Source organism: Stegodyphus dumicola, chromosome 6, assembly GCF_044657685.1.
Source record: "Stegodyphus dumicola isolate Sdum_Otavi_A_Nest chromosome 6, ASM4465768v1".
In the NCBI taxonomy this organism is placed as follows: domain Eukaryota; kingdom Metazoa; phylum Arthropoda; class Arachnida; order Araneae; family Eresidae; genus Stegodyphus; species Stegodyphus dumicola.
The window spans coordinates 141,502,579-141,520,849 of NC_140773.1; the positions used below are offsets into that span (position 1 = coordinate 141,502,579).

The following is an 18,271-nucleotide window of genomic DNA, read 5'->3' on the forward strand; positions in this document are numbered from 1 at the left end:
TTTGTTTAAAGTAACGAATTCACTGCACATATCCAAAATTTAATTAGCACTCGAATGTTTTACTTCCACAGTCGATCCCGTAGCTTCCTACTCAACAGGTAGAATTAATAGGATAATTATCACGATGATGAGAAAGGCTAAGTGTAATTGAGAGACCTTGTGTCTTCGGAAGGATGAGTTTAATGCAAAGTAAATAAGAATCATTAAAATTAAGATGCAACTTATAGGTTCAACTTTATAGAAATACTTTACTGACTGGTTTAAAACAATAAAATTCTTTAAAAACTATTGAATTTTGGTAAGGAATACTTTTGTAAGCATTAGTTGTTACATAAGGAAGCGTTTATTTCCTCCAGTATCTCTAAGAACTGACCTGTTGTACATGAGGACATCCGGCTTCCATATCCTCCATGGTGGAATCCGTAGATCCTTCACACCTCCATATTCACTAGCATTCCATCTCAAGTTAACATCCACCCATTCCTGGAAAAAAATGGTAATTAAAAAAATTGAGTTAAAATTGGTAATAAATCTGCACGATTAACCCTTACATTTGTACGCCTATTAGTTTAAATTAACCAGTTACAACAATTTTGGTCTTTACTATAACTTCTATGTTTCGTATTCTTCACCAGAATGCAAAACAGTTAACCAGTATTTAAACTGAGGTTTTTAGTTGCTAAGATTTTTTTTTTCTAAGATAGAGCCTGTTCCTGGTTTCGCGTGCATGCTATGTGTTAGTTTTCTGCTAACTCTGATAGTTCTAATTAATCGTCTTTGCTTTCTATCGCTGCTGAAACTCTGGTTTTGGCTCTTCGGTAGAGTTAATGAACCAGCTTCTAATTGTGTAATCTTTGACTATTGTTACATGTTTGACGTAATTTTTTTTCTATTTAGTTGCATAACCACGAGCTGTGGCCGATGCTGCTGCACAAGAAAGTGCATTCAAACTCTTTTATTTATTTAACTGATATTAATATGTTAGGAAGGTTAAGTCCGGCAATCCTTAATCCATTAATGAAATTCAATTTATTTGTGCAGTCTACTACTACTGCAAATAAATGTTATTGTTGAATTTCATTTTCTTCTCAATACACGTAACGCAGACTATAGCTTCATTCGTCCGAAAGAAAGCAGAAATTTATGATAACTTTGGATAATGGATGAAAGTTTAATATTCGATAAATATTGGTCTGACAAGAAAGTAATTTCAGTTTTCACAAATAGGTATTACTACGTTCGTTTTGTTATTTTTCTTTCAATCTTTTAATTTTTTTCTTTAGCGATTTGCCCGGTGACACATTTAGGTTTGCTACATAAACAAATTCCGTATTTTTGTTTAAAATTGTTAGTTTACGGTCACATTTTTGAAATATTTTTTAGTGATATTAAAGAGATATGTCACACAAAGAGATATATTAAGTTTATCGTGTTGATTGCTTAACCGAACGCATGCTTCAGAATTGGTATAAAAAATTTCGTTTTGAAGATTTTTCACTTTAAGGTGACCATCGCTCTGGCAGAACTACTGAAGTTGATGATGACAAAATTAAAGCCATTATTAAATAGAATCGTATGCAACTGTGCGATAGATTGCAAAATGTTTAAATATGTCACATGTAAGAATTTAAAATCGTAAAATATATTTTGGGCTCCTTAAGAAGCTCGATATTTGAGTTCCGCAAAAATTGAAAGAAATTCACTTAACACAACCAATCAGTGTTTAGTGATCATCAAAGCAGATGAAGCCTGAATGGCAATTACATTCTAAATTTTCATTGGAAATTAAATTAAGAAAGAAAACAGTTCTTATTTTAGATAATGCATTTAACTGCTATATAATGTATATGATATCATCAACTATATGGTTTTGATTTAACTTTTGTATTACACGGAAAATGTAATCTCCAGAGCAAGTTTCCAAATATTTGAAGGAAAGTGTAAACTTTTCTCTCCATTATTGTAGGTGTTGCTACTTGAGAGAAGCTTTTTCTAAATATAAAATAATTTCAGAAGTTTTTAGGTCTTACAAACCCATATTTTGTATGCAAGAAATCTTTGTAATCAAATAGACTTCAATAATGTCATGAATGGGTTTTCTCAAAAGTCATAGGATGGTTTCCCCCACGACATTTGAGAAATGTATGTGTGACGTTCGCACGAGCATTGTGCAAATGTTTGCACGAGCCAGTTTTCCATAGAAGGTCTTCCACGAAGGCATCCCTTCCCTTACGCAGATACTTGAGTGTTTTTCCATTGTCAAATAAACCAAAACAAACCAATGTAATAAATTCTTTCCTCCATTGCGATGGATGTCAATGATATTGACGACGAACAAAGAAACAAGCAATATGATTATATAATTTTAAAATAATAGAATTAAAAGTTTTGTTTCAAAAATAAACGTGAAGTATTAATTTAAGTCTCTGCATGTGGTTTGACATTTACCGCTCAGATGGTAGAGTGGTTAGGGAAGCAGATTGCGATACCAAAGTTTCGGTTTCGAATCCCGGAGATGACATGGCTGTAACTGTACAGTCGTCATAAGAGGCAAAGTTTGCCCACCTACTAGGTTGCCTCCATAATAAAGTGACCGCCACTTCCGGGCTTAGAAATGGCCAAACCGAAGTTGGCTGATGGCCCGCCATCGGAGGAGAAAAATGTTTTGATATTTTATTTTGTAGTTATTTGCTTGTATATCAAGAGGTTTGAGAAACTCAGAGACCGCCCCGAGCAGCAGAAGTTCTAGTTGCACCACTAACTTTCAGAATAATTAAAATCATTCAATACTCGTATCTAACTTGAAGAGAAATCTTTGACTTGGTATCTCTGACTAAGAAGGATCACCAAAGACTAGTTTTGATTAGTTTTGATGTGAGGCAATTCGATAATAAACAGTGTAAATATAAAGCGAAAAGAAATATAGATATATAATGAACGGAGTTTATATACTGTTTTAATTTCGAAAAAAACGTTTTTTTCATCTCAGTAGAGAAACATTTATTTGAAATTATGAAATTTATAAAGATTTGAGGCATGATTTCAGCCTGAGATACCCAACATTTCAAAAACACGAAACATTTCCGCTTCTACATCCCTTCATAATTTTGGATATCATAATTATTTTATCCGTCTCCTAAAAATCTAGGACTTTCGGTATTTATTCAGTTTTTAATAAAGAACGATTATAATTAGACTTATCTTCAATTACTTACCTTAAACTAATTTTCAAGAATGCTTATGAAGTTTAATAGGCATTTCTATGACTAATTATTAATAGAGAGTTTATGAACATAAGCAATATTAATCTCTACGTATAATAAAACAAAGAGTCTGTCTGTGTGTGTGTCTATCGTTCACGTTGCGCGTAAGCTAATAGAGCCACGGCTAAGAAATTTGGCACACAGGTGCATCCAGACAAGAGCCAATGCACCTCGAAGCGATTCTTTCGAAATTTTAATTGGATTTTTTTTTTTTTTTTGTTTTGTTTTGTGACGAAATTGCGTCATTTTGAGACATAATGGGCTATAGGAAAGCGAGATTTTATTCTACGCACTCCATTTTCACATCGTCATGAAACGTAGGCATTTAGCTATTTTACGAACTTAAATTTCGTGTTTCAATAAATCGATTAAATACGAATTTATTTAACAAAGGGAGCTTAACACCTTTTCAACGGGATTTTTTCTAAAAACGTTTATGTTTAAAAATGTACAGTTTATTTCTCTTTGATTTTTGGACACGTTAAACTTTCATCCTTGCGACTGCCTTTACAAAAATAATTTTGGGAAAATGATAATATTTTGTATTTTTAAGAAATTTTTTAAATGAAGCTTCCGAGTACACTTTCTCACATCTCACATCTTTAAAAATGTGATTTTGGCAACAATTTTTCTTTCTTATTGTTGTTGATAGATTTTTGATGAAATCGCATCATTTTAAATAGTTTCATTCTTTTAGAGATATGGGTTTGGCAACAATTTTTCATTGTATTTCTTATGTCACTGTTTTTAAGAAAATGGCATATTTCATTGTCATTTTTTATATATATAATACATTTTTATTGATTTTTGTTTTTTGATGAAGTTGTTCTGCAGAGTCAAACTCTGCGCGGAATGTTTTGTTTTTTGAAGATCTTTCATGTTATTTTTTTCTTATTTCACTATTTATAAGATATTGAAAAGTTTTACATGAATTTTTTTTCTTCAACGGAAAGTTAGTTAATTTTTTATTAGGATAATTAATATTTGCATTAAGGGATATAGCTTATTTCATTGTACACTTTTTCTCTTGAAAATATAAGATAAAAAAACATGAAATATACTTTGATTTTCAGAATTTTTTGTTTTTTGTATTCTTTTATGTTATTTATTGCTCATTTCACTGTCTTTAAGATATTGAAAAGTTTTGAGTGATTTTTTTAGGAAACAAAGTTCTTAACCTCCTTTATACCATTTGAGTTCTTAAGATTTTGCAAAGAGAAGTCGGTTTTTTTATTTATTAGGATAATTAATATTTGTATTAAGGGATATAGCTTATTTCATTGTAATTTTGTTATACGTAATAACTTTTTTTATGAAGTTGTTCTACAGAGTAAAATTCTAAGCAGTTTTTAAATTTAACGTTTGGAAAAATGGTTAACACTTCAACCATTTTTCCGGTACATTTAAAAGCCAGACGAAGGCTGGCAGCGAAGCTGCTAGTAAGTAAAATAAAATTAGAAAAAAATCAGATTTCCAAAAGTCTCCCAAAAAGGTTTGTTACGCTCAGTTTATGCAGCTTACCAATATGCTCTAACGCTCACTCCTACTAACCCCTTTTTTCCTTGGTTTTAAGTATCGTTTTCCTGGCACTTATGCTCCATACAATTCAACAAAAATTTACCAAAATTTCAAAAGCAACACAGCACTATACGTTTGGAATTGCGCCATGCTGCCTTAAATGTGTAGAGATATTAGTTTTCTTTTGAAGCAGAAGACATAAAAAAATGTGCAATGCCCTCACCGGGACTCGAACCTAGACCTCTCGAATACGTACCAAATGTGCTGCCGTTACACCACGAAGTCAATCAGAAAGAATAGAGAAAATATTTTATAAGTTTTGGCATACATTTTCTGTTTTTCACTCTTTTCTCAGTTCATTATATCAATATTCAGGTTTCTTACTAAAACGGCTTTAAAAAACTTTCTGTGACCTTTTATTATTACCCTTTTGTCTGTTTACTTTATTTATTAAATATCACGTTCTTGGGCTTTGGCCACATAAAATTCAATTTAACAGCAAAATCACAAAATATTTAAAAACAGCATATGTTTAAAATTTCCTACAGACAAAAAATAGTATTTTTTCCGTACAGTGTTGCCACTGCTCACTTTGAAACTGTTGAATTTGTCAATCAAAACGTTTTACAAAATATGGAATAGATATTAAAATCAATTTGAAATTCAAAAGTCGGTCTTCCAGGGGCCCATATCTGGGTGGAGCACTAAGTTTCTCAAACTTTGATGGCTCCAGGTGTTTCCACAATACTCGAAACAAAGACGCATTCATGCATATTCTTCATTATTTCATTTCTTTAAATAAAATGCAGAGCGGTTGCAGCAATTTCAAAAGTGATACAGGGCATTTTTAAGTGTGTTTCGACGCAAAATTCCGTTTAAAGACTCATAGCCCATTCGAGACTAACGTCCCTTTTGGGCTGATAAAAAGAGACTTTGTTTATAAGAATACTTTATTTAAAATTTTGATAAAATATAATGTCAAACAGTTTGTATCCGAAGAATAATTCAGTAGTTACACAGTGAAAATTACTTTATGTTATGTAATGTTATGTTTATGTTTACTTCCAAAATAATGTTTCTTTCTCGTTTCGAGGAATTGAATCTAAGGGAAATAATTAATTCATTACATAGAATAATTTTGTTGAAAGTTAACCGTGTAAAATGGTATAACATTTAGAATAACTTTCTGCTACTATAAATTTAAAACTAAAATAAAAGAATGCATTTTTTTATAAAATTTATTGAGCTCTTTAAATGTGCAGAATTTTAATACTACTAAATCTTTCATTGCCAGGTTTTGAAAAGGCTTTATCGTAACTGAAACAAAGGGGGAAGGATTGAATGCTATTGGTTTTAAAGTTCTAGATAAATTGAAATAATTTTAATATTTCATGCTTATCTATACACAATCTGAGAAAGAAGAGGTCTCCTCCGGAGAAGTTTACAACATCTGAAAGAAAAATAAAGTATTTTTAACTTTTTATTATAAGAATATGAAATTGAATATATGTGGTTATGGAATGTGATACAAATATTTACAGAGTTTGAATGCTATCTGTTTCCTATGCATTGGAGATTTCAGAGAAAGGCTGGTTAAAAATATATGTTTCTGCAGTTAAGGATAAATATTTCTGCAGGAAATCGTTTACCGTCAGGTAATGTTTTCGTTATTGAGCTTACAGTTATGAAATCTATTTTCTAGAGGACATTAGAATTTTGAAAAGAAGGCACTTAACATTAAAATCATTAAATCTGAAACAAATTCATCATAAGTTCTGAAATTACGATAGGATCAGAAACATAAAAAAAATTCATCATACGATAGGATCAGAAACATCAAAAAACATAAAAAAATTCATCATAAGTTCTGAAATTACGATAGGATCAGAAACAACAGAAGCCAATATTGTTTTACAATATTGTGATGGCAATAACTAACTTTTAAAATATAAAACATCATGTTTCAGGGAAACAGAATTCATTTCATCGTGGCCATAATGCAACCGACTAAGTCACCAGTATGTCACCATAATCCTTGTATATTTTATGAGATTTTACAGAAAGCCTAAACAAAGCCCTAAATAAATACAACTTATTTCTAAACAAATACAACTTATTTCACACTTTATTATACAATAAATACAACTTATTTCTAAACAAAGCAGAAAATGGGTGTTACAATATCATAATTAAATAAATATTATTGGAAGAAAATATCAAACAAAATAATAAATTTATATTTGAAATTAATACATTATTGCATCACCTTCGAATCCCTTCATTGGAACACCCATACTTGTTTCGGCGCGCCTGATATACCTAGAAGAATTGGTAGAAAATATCTTTCAATATTCATCATAGATGTATTATTGAAGCCCATCTGGTAGTTTCGAACAGCTTGAATTATTTAAATGTGCTGACCCAGTAGAAACATCTTCATAAATTATAATATCGAAATCAGAGAATGAGAAATCCAGAAGATAAAGTCATTGTGGAATGAAAAGATATTATTCTGATCAAAATCTCCCAAGCTTCTCTATTGAAACGTCATTTGTTCAAAATGCGGCATTACTGTAAATGGCCAAAAGCTGTTTCAATTCAGTTTGCCTTAGAATATAATATAGGCTACCCCGGATAATATCGCCTTCTGTAGATATAATCCGCTAATAATGCTACACCCGCTAATAGCCAATAACCATTACTGAAAGTTTCATGCAATTGGCATGACGTTTCCAAAAAAATTTTAAACAGAAGATTATTTATTGCGCTAAATGAAAAATTATGGTAGTATGCAGAGCAGGGCACTCATCCTGCTTTGCCCTATATACCCCATTCTGTCATTGCTTAAAAGTCATTCCCCATCCGTTACAAAACTCGAAAATTGCATACTTACATTTATTTAGATTTAGACTTTTTAATTTGTTTTATAAATTAAACAATTAAGAGTATAAAAAATTTAATAAATACCAAAACGTGAATGAAAATAATTCTTATACTGTGGAATAATTAGGTTATTTTGAAGCAGGAGATGTGAAAAATTTGCAATGCTATCGATGGAACTTGAAATCCGGATCTCCCAAATACAACAAGAAGGTATGCGAAAAAAGGAAGAAAATAACTTCATACTCCCTCATTTTTGCGCGAGAGGGAATAAGGAAACCCCAGTCGCTAAATCCTGGTGGTAAAGAATTATCATCCACCTCTTTTTTGGTCGGTCGGCACTTAGGCATTTTTTTTTAACAAGAGGTAAAAAAATGTGCAGTGCCATCGCCGCGACTCGAACCCTGGACCTCTCGAATGCCTATCGACTATGCTTCCAATTACATCAAGAATGCTTGCGGAAATGAGGGGAAAACATCTTATAGTATTCATAAAGATCTGAAGACTTAACAGGTAAATGAAAAGCTCACAGCATTTTCTCTCTGAAACTATGTAATCCACCTCTAGGGGAGAATTCCACAGTGATTAAGAACCCCTGATGTAGAGTTATTAGCGTTTTTGAAGCAGGAAATGTAAAAATGTAAAATACTCTCGCCGGGATTTGAACATTGGACCTCGTAACTTTTAACCGGATGTGCTTCTAATTACATCATGAAGGCACGCAATAAAGGAAGAGAAAATATATTAAAAGTATCTTATTTTCCGTATTCCTGACGCTGAATTTTTTCTTATTATTAGGCGTTTACAGTGTGTTCAATATCTTCACAAATTTTTACAGCATACAAAATATCGTAACTTACTTAAAACTTTATTAAAATAATACAACAGAAGAACTCAGAAGAGATTTAAAAGCACAATCTAAAGGTTTCCCTCAATATTAATTTGCTAAAATTTGTCAAAGTAAAGAAATTTTCATGCATTCAGGCGTAAGGCGCATTTTTTTTTTTTTTTTTTTTTTTCTAAATCTCTCAAGCTCATTTAGAATCTTTATAACTTCTGAATTCGCATTCCTTTGAATTCTTCAAACACACATGTTTTCGTAAACAATTCCATAAACTTTAATCTATTTGTTTCCTTAAAATATAGAAGGATAAATTCTAAGAAAAGAAAATAAACTACGAGAACAATGCAGACAACTGATGTTACAATGCAAATAAATATCAAATTATTCTCCTCATGCACGGATGTTTCGTTACAACTTCACAAAAGGATAAGTTACGATCACAATGAATATTACATGAAACGTAACATAATTTACTCTCCAACCTCAAGTCCCTTAGGGCTTTCCATTCTGAGGAAAGACAGAGAAAAATCGTTGTCCCGAATATCACACATTTTGCTGTATTGTTTAGTTATTCATGGAAGAGTTCGATCTTGAGATAGGTCTCCAATCATCCCTCTTGCACAGTCAGAGGGATTCCTTCGACCTAACCCTGATTGGCCCTATTTGCTGATAGCCTAAATGTTATTCGTATCTTATATCTATTCTTTAAAAGGGATTATGATAAAATTGCATTATGTAACAATCTGGTCGCTCTCGTAATACAAATATTTAAAAAGGTGGATTACTTTTTAAGTTTTGAGAACCCCATTTTTAGTATTACAAATATTCTTGCTGATCAAATTTTGCTTTTCATCATTTTACTTAGATGAAATATCTGTATTTGTGCTGGGTATCCCTCTATTTGTATAATGCAACAAATAAACGTGTTTCTTACATATCTAACCGATAAATTTGTTAAACATCTGCCTCATCATTATTTAAAGCATAATTTTCCAACTTTTGTTTTCGCTCATCATTGAGGTCATCCTCTAAAACGTTTGCGAATTTGTTCAAGGTTTCTTTGTCGATAATGCAAAAATAATAAACTAATCAGATATCCTCTGAATGTAATCTATAAGGGCATATTAAAAATTCTTGAAACATTGAAGCACTTATTGCATTTCAAATTATTGATTAAATCTAGTTACGTGGTAGATAAATAGAAGACTAATGCTTAAAGTCTTCTCAGAATATTTTTAAAGTGTATGTGATATATATATCGCGGCTTCTTAGCAGGTCATCGTGGTGTAATGACCAGTACATTCAGCGCGTATTCGAGAGGCCAGTGGTTCGAGTCCCGGCGAGGGCATTGCTCATTTTTCATCTCTACTGTTTTCAAAAAATACGAAATGTCTCTACTGCGGCGCCCGAACTAAAAGTTGGTAAATGATGGTTCTTCACCACCAGAATTTGGCGATTGGGTCCCCTGAGACTCAGTTGCCCTTTAAAAGGGGGAGTATATAAGGTATTTCTCCTGCCTTCTTAGCATACCTTCGTGGTGTAATAGTCAGCTCAGTCGGCGCTATTCGAGAGGTCCGTGGTTCGAGTCCCGGAAAGGGCATTGCTCATTTTTTATCTCTCCTGTTTTAAAAAAATGCCTAATGTCTGCACAAACTGGCAACTCATATACTGATTCCTGCCACTGCATGCGCAATAATACTATATATTGAATCAAGAAGCTACGTAGGCATAATGGGTTACATTCACATTATATTTATTTTAAGAATTTTAGACTATTAAATTGATAGTTTATATATTCGGTCTCTCAAAATAGAAAAATGAACATGCAATACAGGTCAACATATGCAAAAGATTGACTAATGTCATTTAATGTGATTTTTTCCAAACACGATGACTATTACATTTCGTTTCAAACGTTCAATAAAATGTTTCAAATATGTTTTTATCGTTTTCTTACTTTCCGATGTCTTATTACTCTCTCACAGACACAATCATAAAATAGATTTCTAATACATTATATTGCAGAAATCGATAACAAAGTTCTTTTTACATTACCTGACAAAGACTTCATTTTATTCATATTGTGGAATCAAATAGCGACCTGCGATTAGGGGACCCTATCGCCAAATCATGGTGGTGACGAATTATCATCGACTACATTTTAGTTTGGGTGCCTTTAGATCTAGAGTCATTAGGTTCTTTTGGAAGCAGAAGACGTGAAAAATGGCACTTTTTGAAGCAGAAGACGTGAAAAATGGCAATCATTGTGCAATGTCCTCTCCATGTCTCGAATCCTGGATCTCTCGAATAAGCGTCGACTATGCTTCCAATTACACCACGAAAATCATGCGGAAAGGAGGGAGAAAGTACATTATAATGTTATTCAGTATTCTAGTATTTTTAAGTGAAATAAGTATGGTAATCACACATCTGCTATTCTTCCATTGGTGAATAAGAACAAATTAGAATGATTGGTCTAACAGGTAGTTAATTGAAAAGGTGATACGAGGTCAATATATAACAGGTAGAACTCTGAGAAAGGTACTGAAGCATTTAAAATGGCAACAAACGATATCCTTAAAAATAAAATGTTCAGAAGACAGCCAGGTAGCAATCCTCGCTATCAAGTTTCCTGAGAACTCGTGTCTTTTCTTCATTACAAAAATAATACTATATTTATATTCCTATCTGAATATGAATGTAATAATTTTGTGGAAGAAGGATCATAGTGACCGTTATGGTAAAGCAGATGTTGAGAGATCATTCTTGACCGTAAGCAAGATTGAAGCCAGTTAAACGCTCATCATTGCCTTGTTATCCTTTAAAATATCACGAGCCACGAAAGACACATAAATATAGTTTAATGCAAGTACAGTGTTCAGGTAAATAGAAAGGCTCATCAAGTAATTTTTATGTCAATATATTGATATAAAAATATCTTTATTGTATATCTGTAAAATATCTGTGTCAGCGTTTTCCCAACGCAGTAGGTACCAGGATTTGTAGAAAATCAAGTGATATAGATTATCTCTCATCCAAATATCAGATGTACGTACATCATTTAAAAAAAGCAGGAAGAAAACGTTTTAAACTTTTGACAGCAATGCGCCAAGAAATCAAAATTTCAAATCCAGAAAGAAAGGGATCATCCCAAGAGGCTTGTGATATATATTGTTACGTATTTCTCTTTTCTGACACCAGTTGTTTCGTTTTTTTCTTCCTTCACGTTCGTACGGGGTTCGTAGATTTGGAGAGAATAACGACGACACTTAATGAAGTATCGAAACACACTTTATTTACAAATATTAATCAGATAGCTCCAAAATCACTTTTACAGTCGTCGAACTGTTATAAACATGCTGATGCGTTTAACGACACAGCCTTCACACTGTCAGGCAATAACGGTGGAAACAGCTTCACTGCAAAGCACCCGAGTACAGCTCCCAACTCTACTTGGTCTCGGAGATCCACGTACTCTAGGGGCTCTCCACGCGATGCACTCGATGATACACAAGAGTATAGCTCTCGACTCAGCACAGTCTAAGGCAAAACTCGACGATGCACTAAAAGACTCTCTCGATGCACTCGACAACCATCTCGGCGCTAGACTTCGGGACACTCGTTCAATGACTGACTATCAGCGCGCTAGACGAGGCATACACACTTACTGACTGCGAACCAGCAAGGTTTATGTAGCTTTCGGCTTGTGTTCGAGAACATTCTGGGCTAAACCGGTAAGAATTCGTTCCAGAAAATTCTCCATCCGTCCATGGTATATCGCCAATTTTGCCGACAAATACAGCCAAATGAGCGATTTATCGCCAAATGTGGCAACCCTGCATTCCCTTGCATTTTATAGTAACCCTAAAACTGCTTTGCGGGGAAGCTGTTTTACCGCACCGCACCTGTACATTTCGTAACAATATCAAGTTTCCAAATCTTTTTAAAAAGTGTGTTTCAATTTCTCTGTGTTTTGAAACATAAGTTCCTATACGCTGAGTTATATGCGAAATTAAATGGATAACAACACGTATTTTAACAGCAATTGTTAGGGTAAAAGTATTATAATATGTTAAGAGTTAAAAATATTATAGCGTGGCAGTATTATAAACTATCGGTCAAGAATAACATACACGCAATTGTTTCATGTAATAGAAAAATAATATCTGGTTGTAACGAACTTTTTCCGCGAAAACATGTTCTTAATAAAGCAGGAAAAAAAACATGAAAGCAGTACCTTTAGTGCGCGTAGTAATCACCACCCAAATCTGATTTTCGTCCAACGTTTTGGCAGTTTTCAAAGCCTTCGACTGAGAAACTTGGTGGCAGCGAGTCAAAAAACACATCAGCCTCATTTCGGACGTCTTGTACAGAATGGAAGATAGTATCAGCAAGATGTAACTGCAGGTTTGAAAAAAAAGTAGGGATCGATGTCGGGTATACTTGGTAATTTCAGCAGTACATCCCATTCGAGTCCTTACAATGCTCAGCCCCTGAATGAAGATATAGGCGGTCTTACATTATCTTAATGAAACGTTACCTTTTTGAGCCGGAACACAGTTCGACATTTTCCTTGATAGCAGAGTCAACACGTAGTACCATCTCGCTGTATATCTTACTGCCGAGGGTTTTACCTTTTCAGATACTCTTTGAAATTAATACCCCTGCAATCCCACTAGATACAAAGCATGATCTCTTTGTTAGTCAAATTGGAATTTGCGACGCTGACGACGGGCTCACTGGGCGCAAACCAATCTCGTTTTCGGCCTGGATTCTTGAAGTAAATACATTTTTCACCGCAGCAGATGATCCGGTCCAGAATTGTATCCTTGCGTTGATACTCGAACATATTAGTGCAGGCCCGAACACATCTGTCCTTATCTGCTTGAATAAGCTCATGCGGCATCCAGCGATTAAACTTGTAGGTCATGTTTATATGATGCATAGCGCGACTAATAGACATGTCACTGACGCACAACTCCTTAGCAAGCTCTCGAGTGGTTGCATACTGATTGTCTTCCATAAGTTCTCTCAGGCGGCCCTCATCAACATCTGTAGGCCGGTCAGAGTAGGACAATAATTGTCAAAAAAAAAATGTCTCAAAGCTAAAGTTGTTCAAGGATCGGTACTTGCATCGACTTTATTTAATTTATATATAAACTATCTCCTAGAACCACTTTAGAGTAAAACAGTCAAATATCCTGACGATATCATTATTATGTCACGTTCACGCAAACCACAATATACCATAGAAAATTTACATTTTGGAATTAACATCATTAATCCCTGGTGTAATTTATGGAAAGTCAAAATAAACACCAGCAACAGCAATATCGTCTTATTGAAAATGTATCATAAAAATTAGCCAGTTAATACAATACAAAGTCCGAAATCTGGACTCGTCGGAACTTCGGCGATTCCGGATTTGGGATTTTTGCGGATAATAGATCATCAGTTTAAATCTAGTAAGATGGCATGTAAAAATTATAAAATTAAAAACATGAAATTGTGATTTATGAAATAATGAAGTACCGTATTTGACGGCATATAAGACGCACTGGCATATAATACGCACCCTTATTTAGAAGGCCACACACAAGGAAAAAGAGTTTCGATAGTCCGCGCGATAGCGCAGTACCACAATAACTTAAAATGTGGTTTCTTTTAGTTCTCACTTTTTGTAAAAGCCAAATAAACAATCATTGAATGCAATTACCAAACATATTTTATTAAGGAAAATTAACAAACGGCAAGCTATTTTGAACATGATATGTATTTTTCAATTATGAATAAATGAATGAACGTCAAGCAATCAAACATAATGCAAAATAAAGCAGAAACAACAAAAAGCACAAATGCAAGGAAAACTTTGCCTATCATGAAATTAGACTTTAATCACTTTCAAAACTATAAAAATCCTTTTCACTATCATCATCATCGAAAATGTGAATATCATCATCACTACTGTTTCCGTCATCGCTAGTATCACCTTCTTCGAATAATGCGTCGTCTTCTGTTTCGTCAAAAGCATTATTGATTCCGCACTTCTTAAAGGACTTAACAATTACTTTAGCCTTTTTACGTCCTCCCAAGATCTTTTTACTCACTCGCACACTTGTGAAATAGAGGGCCGCTTCATTCTACCTGAGGGTGGGAGGGCGTAATGTGGTTCTCCTATCCACTTGTTCCATCGTTCTCGCACTTTTTTCTTAAATGGCTTATTCACCGGTACATCTAAAGGCTGCAATTGGCTAGTCAGTCCACCAGGAATGACAGCTATTAGAGATTTTAATTCTCTCGCTTTATTCTTTACGGTTTCAGTTCTATGGGCGCTAAACTGATCCAAAACCAAAAGAGAGGGTTTTCTTAAGAGTCCACCAGGTCGCCCCGCCCATACGTTCTGTAACCACAGTTTCATTCCAGTTTCGTCTATCCAGCTTTTCGGATAAACATAAACAATTACACCCGTTGGAAGTTTTCTTTCGGATGAGTTTTTCTTTTGAATATGAAAAACGTCGGTAGTTTTGACCGACACGTGTGTCGATACCGATACCAACATGTGTGTCGGCTGAGTCAAAGAATGTCTATGTAAAGAAGGAAAGGCTCCATAGACGTAATGTGACCGTCGAACCTGTTCGAACTTCGACATCAGCTGCAAGCTTTGGCGGTTTTTGGTGACTGATATTTCACGCATGCGCAAAAAAATTACGGCAGATGTAGAAAAAGTTATGTGTCTCTAGACCTTTATCCGGGTTAAAAGTAGCATTCAGTATTGAAAGTTAACCTGTGTCCTTCACGTATAAGACGCAGGTAACTTTTTGAGACCAAATTTAGGAAGCAAAGTGTGTCTTATATGCTGTCAAATACGGTATTTATGATCTAAAGGGTATCAAAATTTACAAAAAAAAATCTTAATATTTATTTGCTTACCTTATTAAACCAATTCTTTCAATGTAAGTTGTTTTGAGTTGCTTCGTTTTTTGTGCTAATACGTTCTCTTTAATTCTGTAGACAGACATAATCTTTTGTATAGTTACATCATTGAAGTCCTGTAACTTCTGTTTCGAGAATTCTGATAACTTCTCAATCGAAATTTTCTCCTTTTCAGTAACTTCTCTGTCACCTTCTCCACTATCGGTTGCGGTATTTTCTAGATCATACTACAGATTTCGCCATTCATAATATGAAAACTTCTTTTACATCATTTTCATTTATTACCGCTTCTCCGCATTTTTTTACAAAATCCGTTAGTTGAAAAATTTCACCTTTGTTTAGCGATATACAAAAACCTTTAAAATCACTTGCAACCGTCATCAAATTTAGCTATTCTTCACTATACACGTTTGGCTATGCATCATGAGCTTGGCGACTAACGGCAAGTTGTTCCGTTAAATTTTATCTATCGCGCACTGAGACAATTAAGCCTGAATTGTATTAAGTTTTTTATTATATTTATCTCTATTTCTTGCACATGCTTAAGGCTGATCAGAGTTCTGAATAAATAAACTCCCACCATATACTTAAGCCTTATTGAGGACCGGCGCTAGATATCTTACCGACTGATGCAGTCTCTGTGTAAATTCTGCGATTCGATGTGGCCATACGAGCCCTGGCGCTGGTTGTGGGTTTATGTGAATAACAAATAAGTTATTCTTAATTCAAATAGCCCTAAACGTAATTTTTAGGTCTATAAGTATCATCAACAAAATCTATTTTCAGCATATGGAAAGTGTTTGGTTAATGTTTTCTCGTCAACATTTTTAGTGCATTTAATTTAAATCTGTAATCATCGCCAAGTGTAATGTCAAGATAAATTGTTACATACTCCTTTATTATTCAATCACTAACATAAAGAAATTGTCTAGGCATCGCTACATGAGTCATTACTCAATTTGTCATGTTTTGATAAACATGCAGTGATGAAAGGAAAGTATGATAAATAATGATTCGCCAGGTAGTATTGAAAGTAGCATTCAGTATTGAAAGTTAACCTGTGTCCTTCACGTATAAGACGCAGGTAACTTTTTTTGAGACGCATCAGATCAACGATGTATCTAACGTGGTATGTTTCGGTTTGAGCAAGCAGATATGCAGAAACGGAGCCAAATTACTGAAATTTATGCTAAAATGATTGTTTCTTAAATAACAAGGTATTTTGTTTAGTGCGAAAATGAAATTAAGAATCGGGACTCTCCAGATGTTTTATTATGTGCGGAAATGGGGCATCAAATGCGCATGCGTAAAGCCTACGAGAAAACGTTCAATACATTATTCCCCATTTTCAGTATAAGTTCAACAAAATATCTAGGAATCGTTCTAGATAAACAATTACCGTTTACGGATTATAATTATTACGCTTTAAACAAAGCCAGTGCCGCCTTCATGTCGATTTATTGTTTAATAAGGAGGAAATCAAAATTGAATCTGAATGTTAAGAGAACTTTATATCTTACTCTATGTCGACCAATACTTTTCTATGCAGCGCCGTGTTAGGCCACCGCGCTGAAATATTATCGTCGCAAAATCCTCCTCCTCCAAAATAAAATCCTTAGAAGCCTAACAAATTCAACGTGGTTTGTCAGAAATCAATAGATACATCAGGATTTAGAAATTCCTCATGTCTAAGATTATATATTGATGACCGCGCATAACTTCTTCAGAAGTTTACAAAATTCAGAACATCATTATATCGCACAACACGCAAACTATGATCCTACAACTGAGCATCCTTTCAAGCGTCTTCGTACTATTCATCATAACTCTGCATATTAAAATTCACCAACGCAAATCCAAAGTGCAATAAACTCGTTTTCTCTTTTGTAACTCTGCATACAGATATTAAATCTCATCAAAGCAACTGATATCAGATGGCCAAGCGATCTATATTAACATTTTGTCAAAGAGATCGCAGGTTCGGTCCTGAACGGAAGAAAAATATTTTCACCCAATTCAAATTTTCCACCTCTATATACCATTCATTTTCACTTATCTCTAAAGACTGTGATTCAGCTGGCAGAGCATTAAGACTTTGTTTTGGAATTTTCCCCATCATTTTTGCATTTTCATTAATTATGTATTCCCCTTTCATATAGCTTTAAAAAAATGAACCTTGCTCCCGACAAAGCGGGAATAGGACTTTGAACTTTACCTCAACCGAGTTCATTACTCTCAATGCATTTTATTATTCTAGTGTTAGCGCATTTATATACTTTGCAAATAATTTACAAGTAACTCATTGCTTTTATATATCAACAAAGTATGAAATATCATTTTGAAACCTTACAAGGAACTTACATTGAACTGCATATTTTCCAAACTCTTTCTTAAGATTTAATGGTTTTCCAATCGCCCCTTGGCACCACAGACACTGTCATTCTCCCAATTCTTACGTTAGCGAACAAAAGTCACCACCTAGAATTTTACAGCTTTCTCGCATTTTTTTTTTTTTTTTTCATTTCCCATATAGAAGGTAACATTTTCATGTTTGTTTAACTTAGACTAAAATCTAAGTTGCGTAAAAAATGCTTATTTTTCTATTTCCAGATAAAGGCCTCAGAGCACAGTGCCAACTAGAGGTCAAACTCCTAGCAGTTGATGTCTCAAGAATCACCAATGGTGTCCGAGATTTAGATACTTCTCACTTTTACTGCCTATTCATTGCCGACGTCTGGCGTCGGCTAGTGTCTGTTAATGTTAAGCTTTTAACCTTTTGAAAGCCGTGCTTACCTCTGTTTTTAAATGCTAAATTAAATTGGTTTTAACTGTT

The 18,271-nt window shown here is 33.9% G+C and overlaps 1 protein-coding gene across 1 annotated transcript in view; it reads right to left on the reverse strand.

The window, feature by feature from the left end:
- Window positions 1-18,271, reverse strand: part of LOC118199075 (neuronal acetylcholine receptor subunit alpha-7-like) — a 434,684-nt gene that overhangs the window by 46,124 nt on the left and 370,289 nt on the right. The window contains exon 4 of the mRNA XM_085818930.1: window positions 374-483. Coding sequence (XP_085675056.1) covers window positions 374-483 — 110 coding nt within the window. The remainder of the gene's footprint in view (window positions 1-373; window positions 484-18,271) is intronic.